This window comes from Terrapene carolina, unplaced genomic scaffold (assembly GCF_002925995.2).
Source record: "Terrapene carolina triunguis isolate 2854851 unplaced genomic scaffold, T_m_triunguis-2.0 Scaffold35385, whole genome shotgun sequence".
Taxonomy (NCBI): Eukaryota; Metazoa; Chordata; order Testudines; family Emydidae; genus Terrapene; species Terrapene triunguis.
In genome coordinates this window covers 1-18360 of record NW_020699736.1, presented here as the reverse complement: position 1 = coordinate 18360, position 18360 = coordinate 1, and the positions used below count along the sequence as shown (strand labels likewise).

The following is an 18360-nucleotide window of genomic DNA, read 5'->3' as shown; positions in this document are numbered from 1 at the left end:
TATCTTTCAGTCTCAAATGGATATTTTCTCTTTCCCCAAATCAGGGTGGATGTGCCTGGGTTAAGCAATCAGGTGATTGGGAAGATGCAGCAAGCATGGAGGCAACTACATTTTGGCACTACAGCAAAGGGTCTATCTGATTCACTGATTAAAAAGCCAAGTGGTAGAGACATTTCCCAAAGAGAGAACAGTCTTGTTTTTTCCCCCAGCTCTCCCTCAGAGTGCCAGTCTCCAGCCTCTGTGTAGTATCTTCCAAAGCCTGTTCATGGTTTTTATGTCACACTAGATATCCAGTTTTACAGATAGGTGCTGTAGTTTTCTGTGGTGGCCAACTGCAGGTACTCTAGGGTGCCTTTTCGGTAGCTGGCCACCCGGGAAGGCTCACGCACCAGGACCCCTTCAGATTGCCTTTTCTCCAGAGACTCTGTTATCATCCCTGCTAAGTCATCTTGCAACCGCTGCTGATTCTCCCTGGAAATAGCAGGAGAGGAAAGATTTCAGTGACTCATGCAGTACAGGTAACTAGGATCCTCAGTTCACAAGCCATTTTTAGACAATTCTATCCTACCATCTTTCCAGAAGCCCTCAATATACTAATGAGATAGATTGTGAGCAGAATCAATTCCAAGTGGACATAGAAATCCAGTTCAGGATCTACTTGTGACTGTTCCTGACAATATGGGTTACTGTCTCTGCCAAAGAAGTTTGCTTTAGCATCACAATCTCCCATCTGTAGAGTCTGTGAAATCACTTGGAATGAAGAGAAGAAAAACCTGAACTGGATTCACAAACCCAGTTGAAATGGACTATGGCTCTGACTCTATGACCAGACCCAGTTTCAAGTACCTGTAATATTCAGCTGCAGGTGTCTCTCAAAATAGTGGCAGTTTTCTTAGAATTGCCACTCTGCCAGAAATTCATGGGACATATATGATTTTCACAGGTATGTCCCATGCAGAACAATTAAAAAATTCCCATATATATATCAGACTGGTGCCATATCACAGAGTGAAGACATAAACATCACAGATAGCAATGGGTAGGGTCTGAGGGACACCTTCAAACACACCTTCAGAGGGAGTGCCAAAACCCTAAAGACGATTCTCTCTATTGCTCTTTTAAAAATTTCTTTAGGTTAAAAAAAGTGCCTAGTTAGAAAAGAAATGTACTGAAGAAAGTAGGCCAGCAATATCACTTCCTAAGCCCACAGATGGGATCTTTTGGGGTGAAAGGCACTAAATAAATGTAAGATAGTATTAATTATTATTTTTATTGCAAAAGTTTTGAGAATTAGGTCATGTCCCATTGCACAAGTTCAACACTCTGCCCATTCATTCATATCTACCTAAAGCAGAAGAGACTGCCCTTCTCTCAGGGGGTAAGAGGTAATTTTTGTTAGGGTCTTTCCAGACCAGAGAGCATCAAGTTTTCTGGATAGTTTAAAATCCCATGCACTCTTGAGAGATTTGTTGTACAAACATTCACCTGTTCCCCAAAAAGGGAACAAAAACAATACCAGTTGATTTAAATGACATAGCTAATCAGAGATCTTAAATTGCTAATTTACAAACTACCATATACAGTATGTAAAGGAATTACTTCAATCTGTATTGAAACTCAGTCACTTCTGAGGTGGATCACAACAGCTGCGTAAATAGTACACAGCAACACTACACAACGGGTTAGGAGAGGAAGTGAAGAAGAACTCCATATCTCACTGAAACTATTTGGAAAAACGTAATCAGCCATACTTGAATTTGATCATGTCACCGGAACTAATGCCCTTTGTATTAAGCAAAGTACATCTTAAATTACCACAAGTGGTCAGGAACTCAGTTTTATGTCACTTCTGAAAGGCAGCACTTCATTGTCACCACACCCCTTGACTTTGGAAACTGACTCAGTGTTAATTCAAAAGGAAGACTTTTATCTACTTGGGTCTGATTAAACCAGGACATCAACCTAGTATTTTTTCCTGGTAACTCCTCCCTTATGCTCCAGAAACTGAAGTTTTGTTTAGAAGTTTTTAAAAATTAAGTCTCTAGACCAGGGGTCCCCAACACGGTGCCCGCCGGAGCATCTAAGTGCACCCGCATACTGGCCGGTGGATGAGCATCTGCCGAAATGCCGCCGAGAAGCAGCGTCATCCAGAGGCGTCGCCGCCGAAATGCCGAAAATCGGCGGCGACGCCTCTGGATGACACTGCTTCTCGGCGGCATTTTGGCGGCGACGCCTATTGACGTTGCCGCTTGTCATCGGCATTTTGGCGGATGCTCGTCCGCCGCCACGGTCCTCCGTGGCTCGTCATCTGGCATCCGCCAGACGAAAGAGGTTGGGGACCACTGTTCTAGATCTTATGCTTGTGAAGTTAATCTTCAAAATGAGAACCCAATATAAACAAAGAGGTGCCTGAGTCTGCAGACAACCTAAAATGGTAACTAAGAGGTGTGAACTGCTCTCGTTCATCTCATTTTGGTATAGAGTCTGAAGGTTGGTGATGACAGTTTAATGTTAATGTTATTAACTGTTTCACTATTGATCAAATCATACAAGAAAAAAAGAAGGGAAATTACATAATGAAATCTGCACATTCTATTGTGATTGGCATCTCATTTTAGTGTTAAAAGTGATTGGAGCTCGGACGGGGGTAAAGTTTGGGAGAGTACCACCACTCGTTCCCCCCCCTCCCCCAATCTGAACCTGCACCTACTAAATCAACACCCCTTTCTGGTGCATTTTCCTTGAATGTCTCCCATCCAAGGCCCTGATCCAGTAAAGTATGTAAGCCTATTAGCAATCCCAGAACTAATGCTATTATGTATACTTGCATGTGTTCATATACACATACAAAGCTCTGTCCTTGTCTCCGGGGGTCCCGCGTTTCCTGGCGGATTTCACGAGCCTCACTGTGACCCTCCACGTAGCCCTTCTCTCTCAAGAGGCAAGGATCACAGCCTACTGAGCCATTTTCATCATAAGCCAGCAAGGGAGGTGAGGAGAAGCTATCCTCCCTTGCACAGGATCTGTTGTCTCCCAGTCTCAGTGATTAATCAGGGGGGGGGGCAAAAGGGGGAGCCCAGGCCCACCCTCTACTCCAGGCTCCAGCCCAGGGACCCTAATAGTATCAGCTATGGTAGCTGACCTTTTAGAAACAGGACACGTACAATTCCCTGGGCTACTCCCCCACAGCAGCCCCCACTTCACCCTTACCTCAGGGCCTCCTTCCTTGTGCCTGATATGGGGTGTACTGCTCAGTCTCTCCAACAGCGCAGATTCCTCCCACAGCTCCTGATATGCACACCCACCTGACTAACTGGGAGGCTTTTAACTAGTTTCAGCCAGCCCCTGATTGGCTTCAGGTGTCCCAATCAACCTAGCTGTCTCCACTGCTTTCTGGAAGGATCTTAATTGGCTCCAGGTGTCTTGATAAACCTGGAGCAACTGCCATTTGGTTACCATGGTAACAGGGATTTGTTTAGCCTGGGGCTAACATACCTGTTTCTCACTACTTTCCTATAGCCATCTGGCCTTGCCCCATCACAGCTATGTATATTTGCATGTGTTCATATGCACATACACTGCTCTGTCCTTGACCATAGGCGCCGACTCCGTAGGTGCTCCGGGGCTGGAGCACCCACAGAAAAAAATTGGTGGGTGCTCAGCACCCACCGGCAGCTCCCCGCCCCCCCGCTCCAGCTTACCTCCGCCTCCTCCCCGGAGCGCGCTGCCGCGTCCTGCTTCTCCCCCCTCCCTCCCAGCACTTGCGCTGTGAAACAGCTGATTCGCTGGGCAGGGAGGGAGGGAGGGGGGAGGAGGGGGAATGCAGCGTGCTGGGAGAAGAGGCGGGGCCGGGGCGGGGATTTGGGGAAGGGATCCAATAGGGGCAGGGAGAGGACGGAGTTAGGGCGGGGACTTTGGGGATAGGGATGGGGTTGGAATGGGGGCGGGGCCAGGGGCGGGGAAAGGGTGGAGTCTGGGCAGGGCCGGGGGAGGAGGGGCGTGGGCACCCACCGGCGCCGGAGAAAGTTAGCACCTATGTCCTTGACATGAGCCCAAGGAATACCAAAAAGTATAGTAAGTTAAAAATTCTGAGGGGAGAAGTGCACTTCAGCACTTTTGGTGAAGGCTGAAGTGCAAGGCCTGAGAGCTTCTTTCTCCCTTCCCACAAATAAAGAACATCTTACACAGAAGGAGGTGTTGGGAGATTATACTGCTGGTCCTTCACCCCCGTCAGCCAGTAGGTAATCTCAGTTCCTTTGCCCTAATTTGTCAGAGAAGAAAGAAGCACAATTTAGGGATTAGATAGGCACAATATATGATTTATATATTTTATGTTATACTGTATTATATGATTGTTGTATTGTCTTTGCTTACTGTATGTAATAGGCACCCAGAGCATAGGATGGGCATCTATCAAATTTTATAAACTGAAACAAATAAATGTAACAAAGCAAAGGTGAGCAAATTAATAGTCCTCTCCCACCAGGCCCATTCATCACTGCCTCCTCTCCAAATTTTTATTACCAATGATATGTTTCACCTACAGTACTTCCCGGACATCTGTGTTGCCTTGACTTATGCTTCAAATGCTTTTTCAATGGCTATATTAACTCTAGAGTGGTGTCTCCATCACTCTGTGCCTGTATTACCAACAGATATGTCTCTCTTTGTCTCCTGCTGTTTGTCTAAGATAGGTGAACATCTCAGGTGTATGATACCTTTAGATAAGTTTCACTCCTGTGTGTTTGTAGGCATGGTATATGTTACCTTCAGGTAAGTCTTTCCTCTCACTTTATACTGGAAATGGCAGTCTGTCTTCTTCAGGATGGCGATAGTAGACCCACTTACATGAATCCGTAAAGCTAAACATAAACAAACAAGCAACAAATGTTTGATTCGGAAACAATGCATGAACATGTTCATTTTCTGTGAAAACCTGTGCTATGGCAGAGGTGTATCTAATTGTCATTGATGTCTTAGGACTCATTCTGTGAGGAAATGACATTAAAGCTACCCATATATTGTTGAACCCAAAAATAACTACTCCATCACATAGCATTATATATGAGGAAAGTCTAAAACAACTAAATAATTATAGCTGGACCAACCAATGCCTCAGGATAGAAGTGATAACAGTATTTGTGGGGGAAGGGTAAATATCACAAAGGGGAAGGAATGGGAAGAAACTGAGCAAAGGGAAGAAAATTTAGGCTGGCTCTCAGGAAACATTCCTAGTTGCAAAACTATTAGACTGTGGGATATTTATTTATTTATATTTAATATAATAACGATGCCTATCCAAGTCACCAGGCGCCCAAACATAATCAATTATATAATAAATACAATTAAATTTAATCTCAGCAGCATTAAAATCACCAGTTCCACAGGAACTGAGCCAACCAGGCACCTACCCCCTTCATCAACTAGGAAGCAAGAACTAGGAATAGGCCTGCATTTTCCAGGGTGGAGTGGAGGAATGGACAATTTGATCTTCTATCTTTAAATGTCTACGCTTTGATGATAAAGTTGTTCTTGGCTGGAGAAGGAACTCTAGATTTGAGCGCACAACTAGCCTACTGCCAGATTACACAGAGAGGTGAGCTTCAATTCTTACGTAAACCTGTGGATTCCATCCTTGAAGCTGTGTTAACTGTGTCTCCAAATAAACAATAACGAGGCATCTTAATCCCAACCACACCAGCAGCACATGGACCTGAAAGCAGAGGACAGGGCAGAGAAAGAGGAAGACAGAGAGGCTGTTATTCCATGGGGATTCAGAGAAGCCCTTGAGGTCTCAGACATGCCAGAAAGAAACTGAAACTTAGGAATTAGCGTGATGCCAACAGAACTTTGGGTGTTATCTGTTAGTGTCCTTGGGTGGGTGAGTGGTCTCATCTGGAAGATGGCACTTCTAGTAGCAGAGCAGGGGCATTGGGGTCATCACTGACTGAAAGCACTATCTACATCACTTTGTACAGTGTCTGGAGGTCTCACATCCAAGTGTAGACCAGGCCTGTCTCTGTTCAGCTTGTAAAATATATTAAATGTATTAAATATATTAAAAGTACTATTTGAATATATTTCTGTACAGACAAAAATGCAGAAGTATTAGCATAATTCCTAAGTGTCAGCTCTGGAAGCAGGGGATGGAAAGAATTAACTTAATTATGGAGAAGTTTCTGGTGATGTCTTTAGGGCCTTCCCAAATAAATGAATTGTTATATTCCTTCTCTGGTGATGGACATAAACAACAGAGTACTGAAACAAGCAAAAATAAAAAGATAAAGTTTCCCCAAGTACTTGGGTTCTTTGGATTATCCACAATGCCACTCTAATAAAGTAATTCAAAAATTGATTCTCAGGTGGGCCTGGTGAGAAAATTTGCCACAAAAGCATTTAATGTAGGCCTGCTTTTCAATAGGGGAGCAAAGTTCTCTAAGGACTCAGCTGGGTATAATGTCACCAACTCAATCTCATAAGGTCACAGAGGTTGGTTTGCTCAGCTACCAACCTAGACAGAGATGGGGTTGTTAAATGGTATGGGAGCAAGCCAATGGTGTATTTAAGTCCACTGCCCTTCCTCCAACAATGGTCTTTTATACCTGATGCTTTCGAGGAAGGCGATTGACAGTGCTTCTGGCCAGTTGTGTGTCATGCTATACCACAGTCCTCACAGAGAATCAATTTATGAATAATGAAGCATGAGCACTTTTAACCATTGTTTTCTTTTTGATCTAGATAGAATAGCTATGTCATTCATGTTCAGATGCCATGACCCCATACCAGAGTGAATCCCTATGCGAATCCAAACAGGCAGGCCTGGAAGATGTCGTAATTCAAAGGACCCCATGAAACTAAGGATATCCAGTGCCATCATAGAGATGTCCACTGCGTGGCGGTTGCCGTTTCTCTTTGGTAAGCCACTCACTACCATGTACGCATCACCAATGGTCTCCACCTGTGGAAACATGATTAACAGTTACCATTCCCAGTTATTGGAAGATGCATATAAATTTAGGGTGACCAGACAGCAAGGGTGAAAAATCGGGACAGAGGGTGGGGGGTAATAGGAGCCTATATAAGAAAAAGCCCCCAAAATCGAGACTGTCCCTATAAAATTGGGACATCTGGTCACCCTATATAAATTGCAGATGGAGAAGGCCTCTTAGAGTCATCTTGTTGATCTCTTCTTTGAAAGTGAAGGGTTGCCAAATTCCTTCCAATTAGATGACATCTTTCTGGTAGTGAAGTGCTCAGTACACAGCATTCTAGGTAATGAATCTGTGACCACTTTGTATCAAAAACCATTTACAGAGAGCTATGTGAAGCACATTAGAGAGACGTAATCTTGGCCTGTACTTCTCTCATTTGTCTTTACTTAGCATACTGGTTTTGAGCCTTTGTTACCAAATTCTATTCCCAATTACTCTGTCTGTGATGTTTTATGTACCCTGATTATTATTTAAGTGTAAGTGAGGCTCTGTTCACCTTGTAAACATCGTGATGGTCAAGAATGTGGTCAAAGTTCTTATAGATGTCATTGAGCATGTCCACCACTTCCATGGGGGTGCTGTATTGGCATAGCGTGGTGAAGCCGACAATGTCGCTGAAGTAGATGGTGACTGCTTCAAACAGCTCTGGCTCTACCCGCCCAGTTTCCTTCAAAGATTTTACCACTGGCCTGTGAAGAAAGGTGGAAGGGAAATGGAGATAAATATACCTTCTGCTTTAGAAGACAACTCAGCCTCCTAGACCTGACAGCAGTAAGTGTTCCAGAAACAGAGGTTTGATAAGAAAACAAACCAACCTTCTGGTGATGAGTTCAACAGGCACCTGGAAAGTCTGACACGCTAGCATTTCTGGCTACAAGAGCCTTCTAGATTATGAGCTCTTATTTAGATTGTAAACTCCTTGGGGAAGAGACTTTTCTTATTTTTTGTAAAATGCTATGCATCCCTATACATAATAATAGAAAATCCAGAGACAAGACTGGATCAGGCAGGCAGTCTCCTTCCAAGACTTGCTTTCAAGTCTCTAGCTTGGAATTGTGCACACTAAAGCCAATGAGACACAGGGCTTGTCTACATGGCCCCACAGTTTCGACTATGGGGCTGTGAATTGCAGCACACACTTGTGTGCTATGCTGTAACTCCCCTGTGTGGATCCTGTGGGTGCAATCTAAAAGGTACCTAGTTTGTACTAATTTAGTCCTGTTTAAAGAGGACTATGTTAATGTGAAGTAGTTAGTTCACGCCTGCAGCATCCATATGGAGAAGTTAAAGCAGAACACACAAGAGTGTGCTTCAATTCACACCCTCATCGTGCAAACTGCGGGGCTGTGTAGACATAGCCATACTTCTTTCTACTTAGTTCCAATCTGTCTGGTGAGCATCTGACAGCTTTGGAAGTTGAATCCAGTTTTCAATGTCCTTTTGTACACATACACTTTCTCTGTACATCTTGTTCTTGACAAGACTGGGGGTGTTTGGCTTGGTGTCCTGGCCAAATTCCATGTTGGTTAATTACATTCTACCTCCCTGAATTCCCACTCCCATTTCAGTTGTCAATGGCAGTCTGTCATTCTTCACATCCTAGAGCTTTGGAAGTATATTAAACTAAAGCACACAAAGACCATTTTAGTGCAAAATAAGAGTGTCTACATGGGGAGCAAAATAGAGAGTGTGCTTTAAATTCACACCCTAGTTTACTCCACACTAAATTCCCTATGTAGACAAGACCTTAGTGGTGTTGTTTGCTGTTGAAACTGCTGCCATATGCCACCACAGAGGTGGTTGCATTTCTGTAGAAGGTAAATTGATTCCCATATATATCATTTGTAAAGCTTGTAAAAAACTTCAGGATCCTTCAGGATGAAAGGAGCTAAAGATATGTAAACACTACATTCAAAATTCACTGGTTATGTCACCTAATTAACTGAAAAGTCATCTTAAAAATAGGTATTAAATTCATGTTGTGAAATGATTGTTCACTGTACTCCCAAGGACCTCATTCCATCCTCAAGCTAGCTTTTCAATCAGTTTGTCCATCATCATGTATAATGATTACATGAAGTCTGGGAATTCATGATGTTTCAAATTATCTCCAGGTTGTTTAGCCCTCTGTTCGCACATGGCACCTACAGGTCTCCCTCTAGCATCCTCCTGTAAGTCTTTCAGATGTGACACCTAGATACACTGAGGACAGGTTTGGCCAGTTCTAGGCAAACCACCCTCTTAAACATCATTAGCATTCAAATAGATCAGTTATTTTATTGGTCATGCTGAGACATGCATAAGCTAGAAAGTGCTCATCTATTGCAAGACAAATTTAAATACTTCAGTTACAAATCTTAACTACAGGTGAATCAGAAAGGGCTTGCCACAATACCACCCTTCTCCACTCAACCACACTTTACAGATAAGAAATTGGGATAGGACTACACTACGGAGACTATACCGGCATAGTTAAATAGCCATAGCTATGCCGGCATAACCCTGTAGCGTAGATGCAGCCTCCACCAACTGAAGGGGATTTTCTGTTGGTGTAGGAATACCAGTTCCCTAAACAATGGTATTCTTCCATCAACATAGCTGTGTCAACACTGAGGATTAGGTCATCATAGCTATGTCGGTCACGGGGGTGGTTTTTTCACCACTCCTGACTGATGTAGCTATGTCAACCTAACTTTTAAGTGTAGACCAAGCCTGGATTTTTTTCTCCCATCTTTTAAATTATTAAGTATTTTAATTTTAGATCAGAGCGGGAGTGGGGGGCTTTGAGTCTCTGCAGATACTTCCTAGTTCAGGCTCTGATTTAGCAAATAATTTTAACTTTAACCATGTGCTTAAGTGATGCGCTGAATTGGGGCCTTAGACAGGGACTTCCTGGGCACTGGCCAGTCAGAGCAGTTCCTAGGTAGCTGACAAACTCTGTCGAAACTTTGAATCTCTGTCTGTGCAAACAATGTCACATTTTCCCTCTCTGCTATACATTTTCCCCAAATATCCTGTATGGGGAATCAGAAAGAGTAGAGTGCAGAGGGAACTGGAAGCCCTGCAAATTTACCATCTGCTGAGCTGGGTGAATGGGGGAAATAGAACAGAGGAGAGGTGGAAGCAGCCTTTGATTCTCTGATTCAAAGAAATACAGGATCAGTGTTAGGATAACCTCCATCTTCTAAAAGATAGAGAATATCTGTAAATAAACTGCAAGTGAGAACTTTCAAAATGGTAGACGACTTTTATGATAATAATTTGATGTTTTTCTAGAATCATTCATCTTGGAGGATCCCAAAGCACTTTACACACTGTGGGTATAAGGATTATTTCATCCACTACTGAAATTAGGGTGACTAGACAGCAAGTGTGAAAAAGCAGGATGGGGTGGGGGGTAATAGGAGCCTATGTAAGAAAAAGACCCAAAAATCGGGACTGTCCCTATAAAATCGGGACATCTGGTCACCCTAACTGAAATACAATAATTTCTGGGACAGAATATGGCAACTCATTAGTAGCAGATAAGAAAAACAATGCTTCCATTTTAGAAAGAACAAAGACTTTCTCCAAATGAAACAGCAGGCTGATTTTAGATTAGCAGAATATAATTCTCCAATTTGGAATTTGTTAGGACCACCAACACTGACCCCATCCCCATTCATGTAAACAGTGACATTCAGTTATGTTTATGAATGTACTTTGATTTATAACTCTAATACCAACAGACACACATTTAAAGCTCTGAGTGTCCTCACAACAAATTAAAATCACAATATCAAATACAAGCATAAATTACATTGCTCTCACTTTTTCCATCCACCTCATCTACAAATGGACCTTGTAGCATGTGATGGGGTATACCAGGCCTTCCCTGCCCCCGTGCTGAATGCATCACCACCCTGACAAATCTGCCCAAAGGCAGAGTGTCACCTGGGAAAGAGGGGCCATGAGCGCAGATCTCTGAGCACGGCTTAGAGAAGCCACTCAGGCTCTGGTACTGGCAGAACCAATAAGACTTGGTCCTTCAGTAGTTAGAAGAGCCCCGAGGAGGCAGTCAACAATCAGACTCACCTGTCTGCTTCTGCTAAGAGGGAGCATGTGGGGAAGCTGGAGCAGGAGAGCAGCTCCCCAGTGTTAACCCAAACCATCCATGACCAGGTCAGGGGCTCACAATTTGACCTCACCTTCAGTTTAATCATGCAACAAACTCTTCATTTTTATTGAGAGTTTAAAAACCCAGGTGGCCATTTCTTTAAATTAATTTCAACTAACTGTTACTCATCTAGCAAAGGCATACGGCACAAGATGCCTTGCTCCTGGCAAGCTGTGACATAGCTTCTCTGGAAAGCTAGCTGATCTGGCAGACCAGGTGAGAAGCATGATCCAGAGCAGATCAGACTTCACAGAGAATGACCTGTTGACAGCCCCATTTCTTCTGTAACAAGGTCTTCTGTTGACCACAATTGCAGCAGTACAGTTTAGGGAGAGAGGTGGTCTCATGGGCAACCAAGTCCCAAACTATTTAGTACTTTATAGGTGAAACCCAACCCTTCAACTCCACTTGGATACCAACAGGCAGCCAGTGCAGATCCCAGAGCACCAGCATTATGTGCTCTTAATGTGAAATTCCACTCACTAAGCAGGCAACTGCATTCTGCACCAGCTTCAGTTTTCCAAGTGATATCAAGATGTAGCTCCCTGTATGGCTCATTAGAGTAGTCTAGGCTGAAAGTGACAGAAGCATGAACAATGGTGGTGAGGTCTGCCTGCATCTGAAAGAAACTGTCCTATTCATCTCACCAGATACAAGACTCTTGGCTATAGCTTCTAGCAAAGCACCCTGGAGCAGTCGTCAGTCTAACAAAACACCCATATTACCAACATTTTCCATAAATGGCTGTCCCTCCATCTGGGGATCTGATATAATCTTTGCAAATTCTTTTGATAGTTTCCCTCAACCCACTCAACCTCAACTTCAATCTTATGTCTATGATGCTTCAGCCAGCTAGCTCTCAGCTAGCTTTCCACAAACAAATCTTTCTTTGCCTCCTGCACAGCCATGGCATCATAAAACTGTAAAAGTTCTTAATGTTCCAGTTAGTTTAATTCGCACAAAACTTCCTCCTGAAGTGCTCTAGCAGTCACCCCACTTGCTCCCCTCTTGCAAGTCATCTGTAAACCATGGCAGCGTAGGAGATGAAAAAACTGTATGAAAGAGCATGTTGGGGAAACTGTATTAATAGCTGTGGACAAAAAAATCATTATAAAGTTCAACCAGGCCACGAATATTATGATCTGCTGGCAAAACAGTATTTTCAATCAGAGTCCTGCGGAACCAAACCAAATCCATCACCCCAAGAGGAGAGGACTGTCCTAATGTGGGTTAACAGTCAGTAAAGGCTAAATGGTAAAGACATGGGATCTTTAATCACCTTACAAGTTCAGACCTCCGTTCTACAGCCAATTTGAAAGGTGATAATGCCAATCAGAGGCAAAAAAGAATGAAAATGGGCCAAATTCTGCTTTTAGTCACTTGTTATAACTCACAGAATAATTTAGCCCATTTTGTCTGACCTGGATCTCTGGAGGCAAGCACTGTGAACTGTTACAATTTATTCTGTGGAGCAAATATTATTCACGCCTTCATGCTCACTGTGGTTGGAGCCTCCCACAATGATTCTGATGCATTACACACCAGTGGGCCTCACAGTCAATACTGAACGCTTCCTACTGCATGGAAACCCCTGCTGGTCAACACTCACCGTGGGAGCAGCATGAAATTAAGCCTGTCCGCTCTGTCCCTTTCTGCCTTGTATAGCTCCGTCCTCTCCTCTACCAGATGCTCTAGGTTCCGGGAATACAGCTGCAGACGCCGGATCAAGGTATCCATGTAGTTTTCATTGGTCTGACTATGGTAGTTACTGGAAACAGTGGTTGGGAAAAGGATGAAGAAAGCACATTGGCAGGACAAGGGCAAATACAGAAGGTTATTTCAGAGTGTGGCTTCCTTGCTGTCATAACTATAAAGGGAAGGGTAACAGCCCTCCTGTGTACAATACTATAAAATCCCTCCTGGCCAGAGACTCCAAAATCCTTTTACCTGTAAAGGGTTAAGAAGCTCAGGTAACCTGGCTGACACCTGACCCAAAGGACCAATAAGGGGACAAGATACTTTCAAATCTTGGTGGGGGGAAGGCTTTTGTTTGTGCTCTTTGCTTTTGGAGAGAGTTCGCTCTTGAGACTAAGAGGGACCAGACATCAATCCAGGCTCTCCAAATCTTTCTGAACAAGTCTCTCATATTTCAAACTTGTAAGTACAGCCAGGCAAGGCGTGGTAGTTTTATCTTTGTTTTCTCAACTTGTAAATGTACCTTTTACTAGGGTGTTTACCTCTGTTTGCTGTAACTTTGAACCTAAGGCTAGAGGGGGGTCCTCTGGGCTCTTCAAGTTTGATTACCCTGTAAAGTTATTTTCCATCCTGATTTTACAGAGATGATTTTTTACCTTTTTCTTTAAATTAAAAGCCTTCTTTTTAAGAACCTGATTGATTTTCCCTGTTTTTTAGATCCAAGGGGGTTGGATCTTGATCCACCAGGAGTTGGTGGGAGAGAGGAGGGGGGATGGTTAATTTCTCCTTGTTTTAAGATCCAAGGGGTTTGGATCTGTATTCACCAGGGAATTGGTGAAGAGTCTCTCAAGGCTACCCAGGGAAGGGAATTAGCACATTGGGAGTGGTGGCAGCGGACCAGATCTAAGCTGGTAGTTAAGCTTAGAAGTTTTCATGCAGGCCCCCACATCTGTACCCTAAAGTTCAGAGTGGGGAAGGAGCCTTGACACTTGCAGTTAGAATGGAAATTGCTCAAAGCTCATAATTTCACCTCTTAGCAAAGGTCTTATTCTTAAGGCATAAAGGCCTGAGGCCCACCCAGATAACCCTGTCTTGCTAATTTTCTGAGCCCCAGTTTTCCTGGCCCTGCTAATCTCCACAGTTTCAGGTCACTTAAAATAACCGGAGACACAAATATTCAATGGGAGAGAGTACCATGGAAAGCAAGAATCCTGAGAAGGAGCTAGAGGTGATAAGAGGCAGCAAATTAGATATGAATTTGCAGTGGGATATAGCACCAAAAAAGCCAATGCAATTTTGGGCTGCCTTTGCAATGGCATCTTATCACCAAACGGGGAAGTAACAGGCTGTGGGTCACATTCACTCATTGAGATCTGCTGGTTTCCACTGGTGGGACCTGGACTGAAGACTCCCATCAATGGACCATCTGCCAGAAGCAGAGATGATATAGCACAAGCCAGTCATAATCTCTGCTTCACTTGGGGTCCTGAGCTAGCAGATGCAGCCTATGAAATGGATGGGGCCAAGATGACTTGAAGATCCAATAATTCGGATTCTGATGGAGCCCTGGTTGGATTTTAAAACTGCCTTTTCCCCAAGCAAAACATCCATATTAAGGTGACAGTGGAACCAACTACCCTCCCCTGGGGTAAGCCCCCTTCTAATGCAGCTGCCGCTGCAGTTGTTGGGCATGAATTGTGTGTTCCTCCATGCCCCTGGAGGTGAATCTAACTATTTTTCTGCACTTCTTTGGTGTGACCTCATCTGGAATGTTGTGTTCAGTTACAGACACCACATTATCAGAACAATAATGACAATCTGGAAGAAGTTCAGAGAAGAGCAACAAAAATATAAGCATGTGGCTGGTGGGACAGACTTATGGGGATAGGTTTAATAGTCTCTGAAGGGAAGTGGCTGAAAACCCATTGCTTGGGACTTTTAAATAACTAGATTAGAAAAAGTATGACAGGGAACTCATTTCACTCAAAACCTATAATTACCTTACTCTGGGTAACCTGATCTTTTCAATCACCTCACTTTGTGGTCATCTGAATCCATTAATATCACCAAAACAAGTGACCTAAACTTTTTAATCATCTCATCCCCAGAATATCCAACTGCAGTAATTTCCTGAAACCTGGACATCATGACCCATTATCGGACACTTGGGTAGTCCCTATTTACACAATGTAATAATTTGGGCTCTGGGTGATCATCTCTCTCACACACCCACACCTGCCCCAGTCAGTGAGCTCTGTTTTTCCACTGATTGAGTCATGTTGCATCAGAATACACACCTATAACTATCAGCTTTCAAGTAGCTGGGAGTTTGGAACACAGTGCTTACCTGAATATTTTAGCCAGAGTGCTCTCAATTTTCTTAAAGTCAGGCCTTTTCTCTGGATCTTCCTCCCAGCAACTTTTTACAAGCATATACACCTGAGAATGTACAACCCCGGGGAAATTCAGGTGAGTAGTTGCAAAGAATGGTAATAGGGTTAAACAGCAAGACCAGGATCTGTTCACTAGTCAATGTGGAATTCCTTTCCCATCCCTCTTGGCCAGTAACTTATTAAAATGTGACCAATTGTTATTAATCTGTGACCAGGGAATTCACTATAGGCACCTTACAGCAACACTCACTTCACGTTAGCCACTGGTCAGCAGCCAGATGATACTGACATTCAGTAATGACTACCAACCTGAACAGAATTTGAATCAGTGGTCCATAAATGAAAGCCAAGTGAAAGGATCCAATCCCCCAACCTGGTACCAGACTGTAATTATTGACCTAGAAGTGAAAGCCTTAGTAATTCCATCCCCAATTCCCTGAGCTTGGGTCCTGGCTGGAACTGGTGACTCAGAGATAAAAAGTCATGCTGTTACCAGTCCTCTGAGATATCTACTCTAGTGCTTAATGATTATTGTGGTTTAATAATATCAACATTTTTAAAGACATACTACTGTAATATAGAAATTAATACTGTACTACTGTTTGAAAGTGTTGTCAAAAGATAAGAGTAGCCCTTTCCCAAATAGTTACATAGACCCCATAAATCACTCCACTTAAGAATATAGGATTTGCCACACTGGATCAGACGATCCATTAATGAAGTCCAGTATCTGGGCTCTTGTCATGTAGAATCAGATGATTAATCACTTAGCCCAGTTATCCCACCTGCAGAATTGGCTAATAGCTGATGCTTCAGACAAGGGTAAAACTCCCTCCCCTTGATGCATCTGGTCAGGACGAACAGACACTTGTGCCATACTAAACATACATGTGTTACTTAAAATGAAAAAGGGGTCTTCTTTGTCCCATACGTCCCATCAAAAATTTAATGCAATAAAAAAATAATAATTCTAAAAGTGGGGAAAATATCCTGTGATTTGTTTGCTTTTTTTTTTTTTTTTCTTTTCCAGTGGATTGGCAAACGCCTCCCACTGGACACCATGTGAATTCAGAAAGACCCACCCTTAACACATGTTGTAGTTGTTGGAAGCCACCAGGTGCAGAAGAAGGAAATGCTGTGCTGTGGGCACTGGAGTGAGGAGGAAAGAAGTCCAGTGAATTACATTTCACTGCACTGATGTTAATTATGGGACATTTTTTCTTCCTGAAAGGCCACAGCATTGGAACATACAGTGTGTATAGCCTTCATCCTCCCACACCAGCCATCTCTGGCCTGGCTAGATGCATTTCCTCTTTTCCTTTAGTGTAGGCTTACTTCCAGCTCCCCTTCTCCTGCAGTCTCTAGGATCAGGTCTGGGCGGAAGGGTCTAACTCCTTTGCCACTCTCCACTCTGTAAAGTTTCTCTAATGAAAAAAAAAGTGCAATATTTAAACAACAAAGTGGCAGTGCATTTCTGGGTGAGTTCAGTATGCCAAGGTAGTTTTCTAAATAGAGATGGGCCCAAAGCAAAAGCATGGCTCTGGACACCCATGTTTTTTTATCTGATCTGAACTTTGGGGGAGGCGGGGTTCTAATTATAAGGCTCAAGGCCAGACCAGAGTGACTTGAAGCCACCTGAGAAATGAAAGGAACAGGAATGTACATGTGTATGTATTGGGCATGACAGACATAGACATGACAACTTCCCAAGTAGGCAGTAGCCATATTAGTGCCTTTCTCAGGATGGGGTGTAGCCATAGTAAAAGGCAATGTGAGACGCCCATTAAGATATTATGGCCTGATTTTCAGAAGTGCAGAGCACAATCTCACAACAGCTTTTGGAGCTGCAGAGCTCAGTCCCTTTAAAAATCAGAACATTAATATATATGAGTATAATTTTGAAACATAGCAGTTTGTTGCCTTATTTGTACCCATAAGCAGGAAGACACTGTCCCATCCTACCAAAACTCTCTGACTCCTGAACATGTCAGAATTCAGCCATGTTTTCAAAACTCATTCATACCGTGCCATCAACAAACTATTAGCTTGCTTCCTAACATGCAATAATGAATGTTCTGCTAACCCAACCATGTAAAGGGCTTCTGTAAGAGATATCACAAATGATTCTACACATACAGCAGGGGGATTTTTTGCCTATTACTGATCCATCTATCTATCTATCTATCTATCTATCGTATTTACAGCATGCCAATCATCATAGTATCTAGATGCTTCATTTCAGAGGCAGAATATGACTCAAGCGTATTTCAAAAATTCTTCATTTGTTACCTGTCCTCTCTCTGATCCTAGCTAACGAATTAGGCCAAACATTTATAAAAGAGGAACTGTTGAGGGCTTTGAAAACCTTCCTAATAGTGAGTCCCAATCCTCACTGATTCTTGGTAGAATACTATAAAACCTAACCCCTCAGCTGTCTGAATATATGCTAAACTTATTTAACCAACTTCTGAAATCAGGATCAATATCAGAACCCATTACATCAATGACCCATATATCCTTAATACTAAAATAAAGGGAAAAGCTCCATGGAGTGTGGATGTAATCTCATTGCTAAAGAGAAACTTTAAAATCTTAACAAAAGATTGGTCCACAGATTTAAAAAAAGTTACTCGGTGAATCCAGAGTGGCCAAAGAGGCTTCAGGCCCAGTAGATTTAACCATGACTAATATTAGGAGACTATTAAATGTCCTATCACCTGTGAGCCAGCTCTCGCAAGAGGCATGGATTGCATCCCATGATGCTGAGAAAGCTGTCAGTAAGTTGGTCTAAGCCTACAGGATGGAAACACTAAAGTGATTTGGAATGGACAAAACTTTCCTAAAATGGTGAAGCTTCATGATAAAACATAGGTCAAAGTCAACACAGAGACAGATTGTGACCCTAGTGCCACTAGCTAAGTGGGGGTGGCGGGCAGTGAGGACCCAGGAACATTGTGCCTGAGCTGGCATCGTGCCTTCAGCACAGCAGGAAGAACATGGCCACTGAATCACCTTTTGAAAGAGTGCAACTTGCTCTCTCACCCTCACATGCAGCAAGCCCTGCTGGCTGAAGTATGGAAGGGAGAGTATATCCCTTTCCCCTCTCCACCCATTTTGGGGAGTC

At 43.2% G+C, this 18360-nt stretch overlaps 1 protein-coding gene across 1 annotated transcript; it reads right to left on the bottom strand.

Moving 5' to 3' along the window:
- Window positions 1-296: 296 nt before the first annotated feature.
- LOC113405393 (heat-stable enterotoxin receptor-like) lies at window positions 297-16660 on the bottom strand (the record flags this gene model as incomplete). Its single annotated transcript, XM_026646579.1, has 9 exons — window positions 297-471; window positions 4185-4261; window positions 4768-4862; window positions 5615-5713; window positions 6784-6958; window positions 7489-7681; window positions 12758-12916; window positions 15191-15282; window positions 16572-16660. Coding segments are annotated over 9 exons (1154 nt in total), but the record flags the coding sequence as incomplete, so codon positions are not given.
- Between the last annotated feature and the right edge of the window lie 1700 nt (window positions 16661-18360).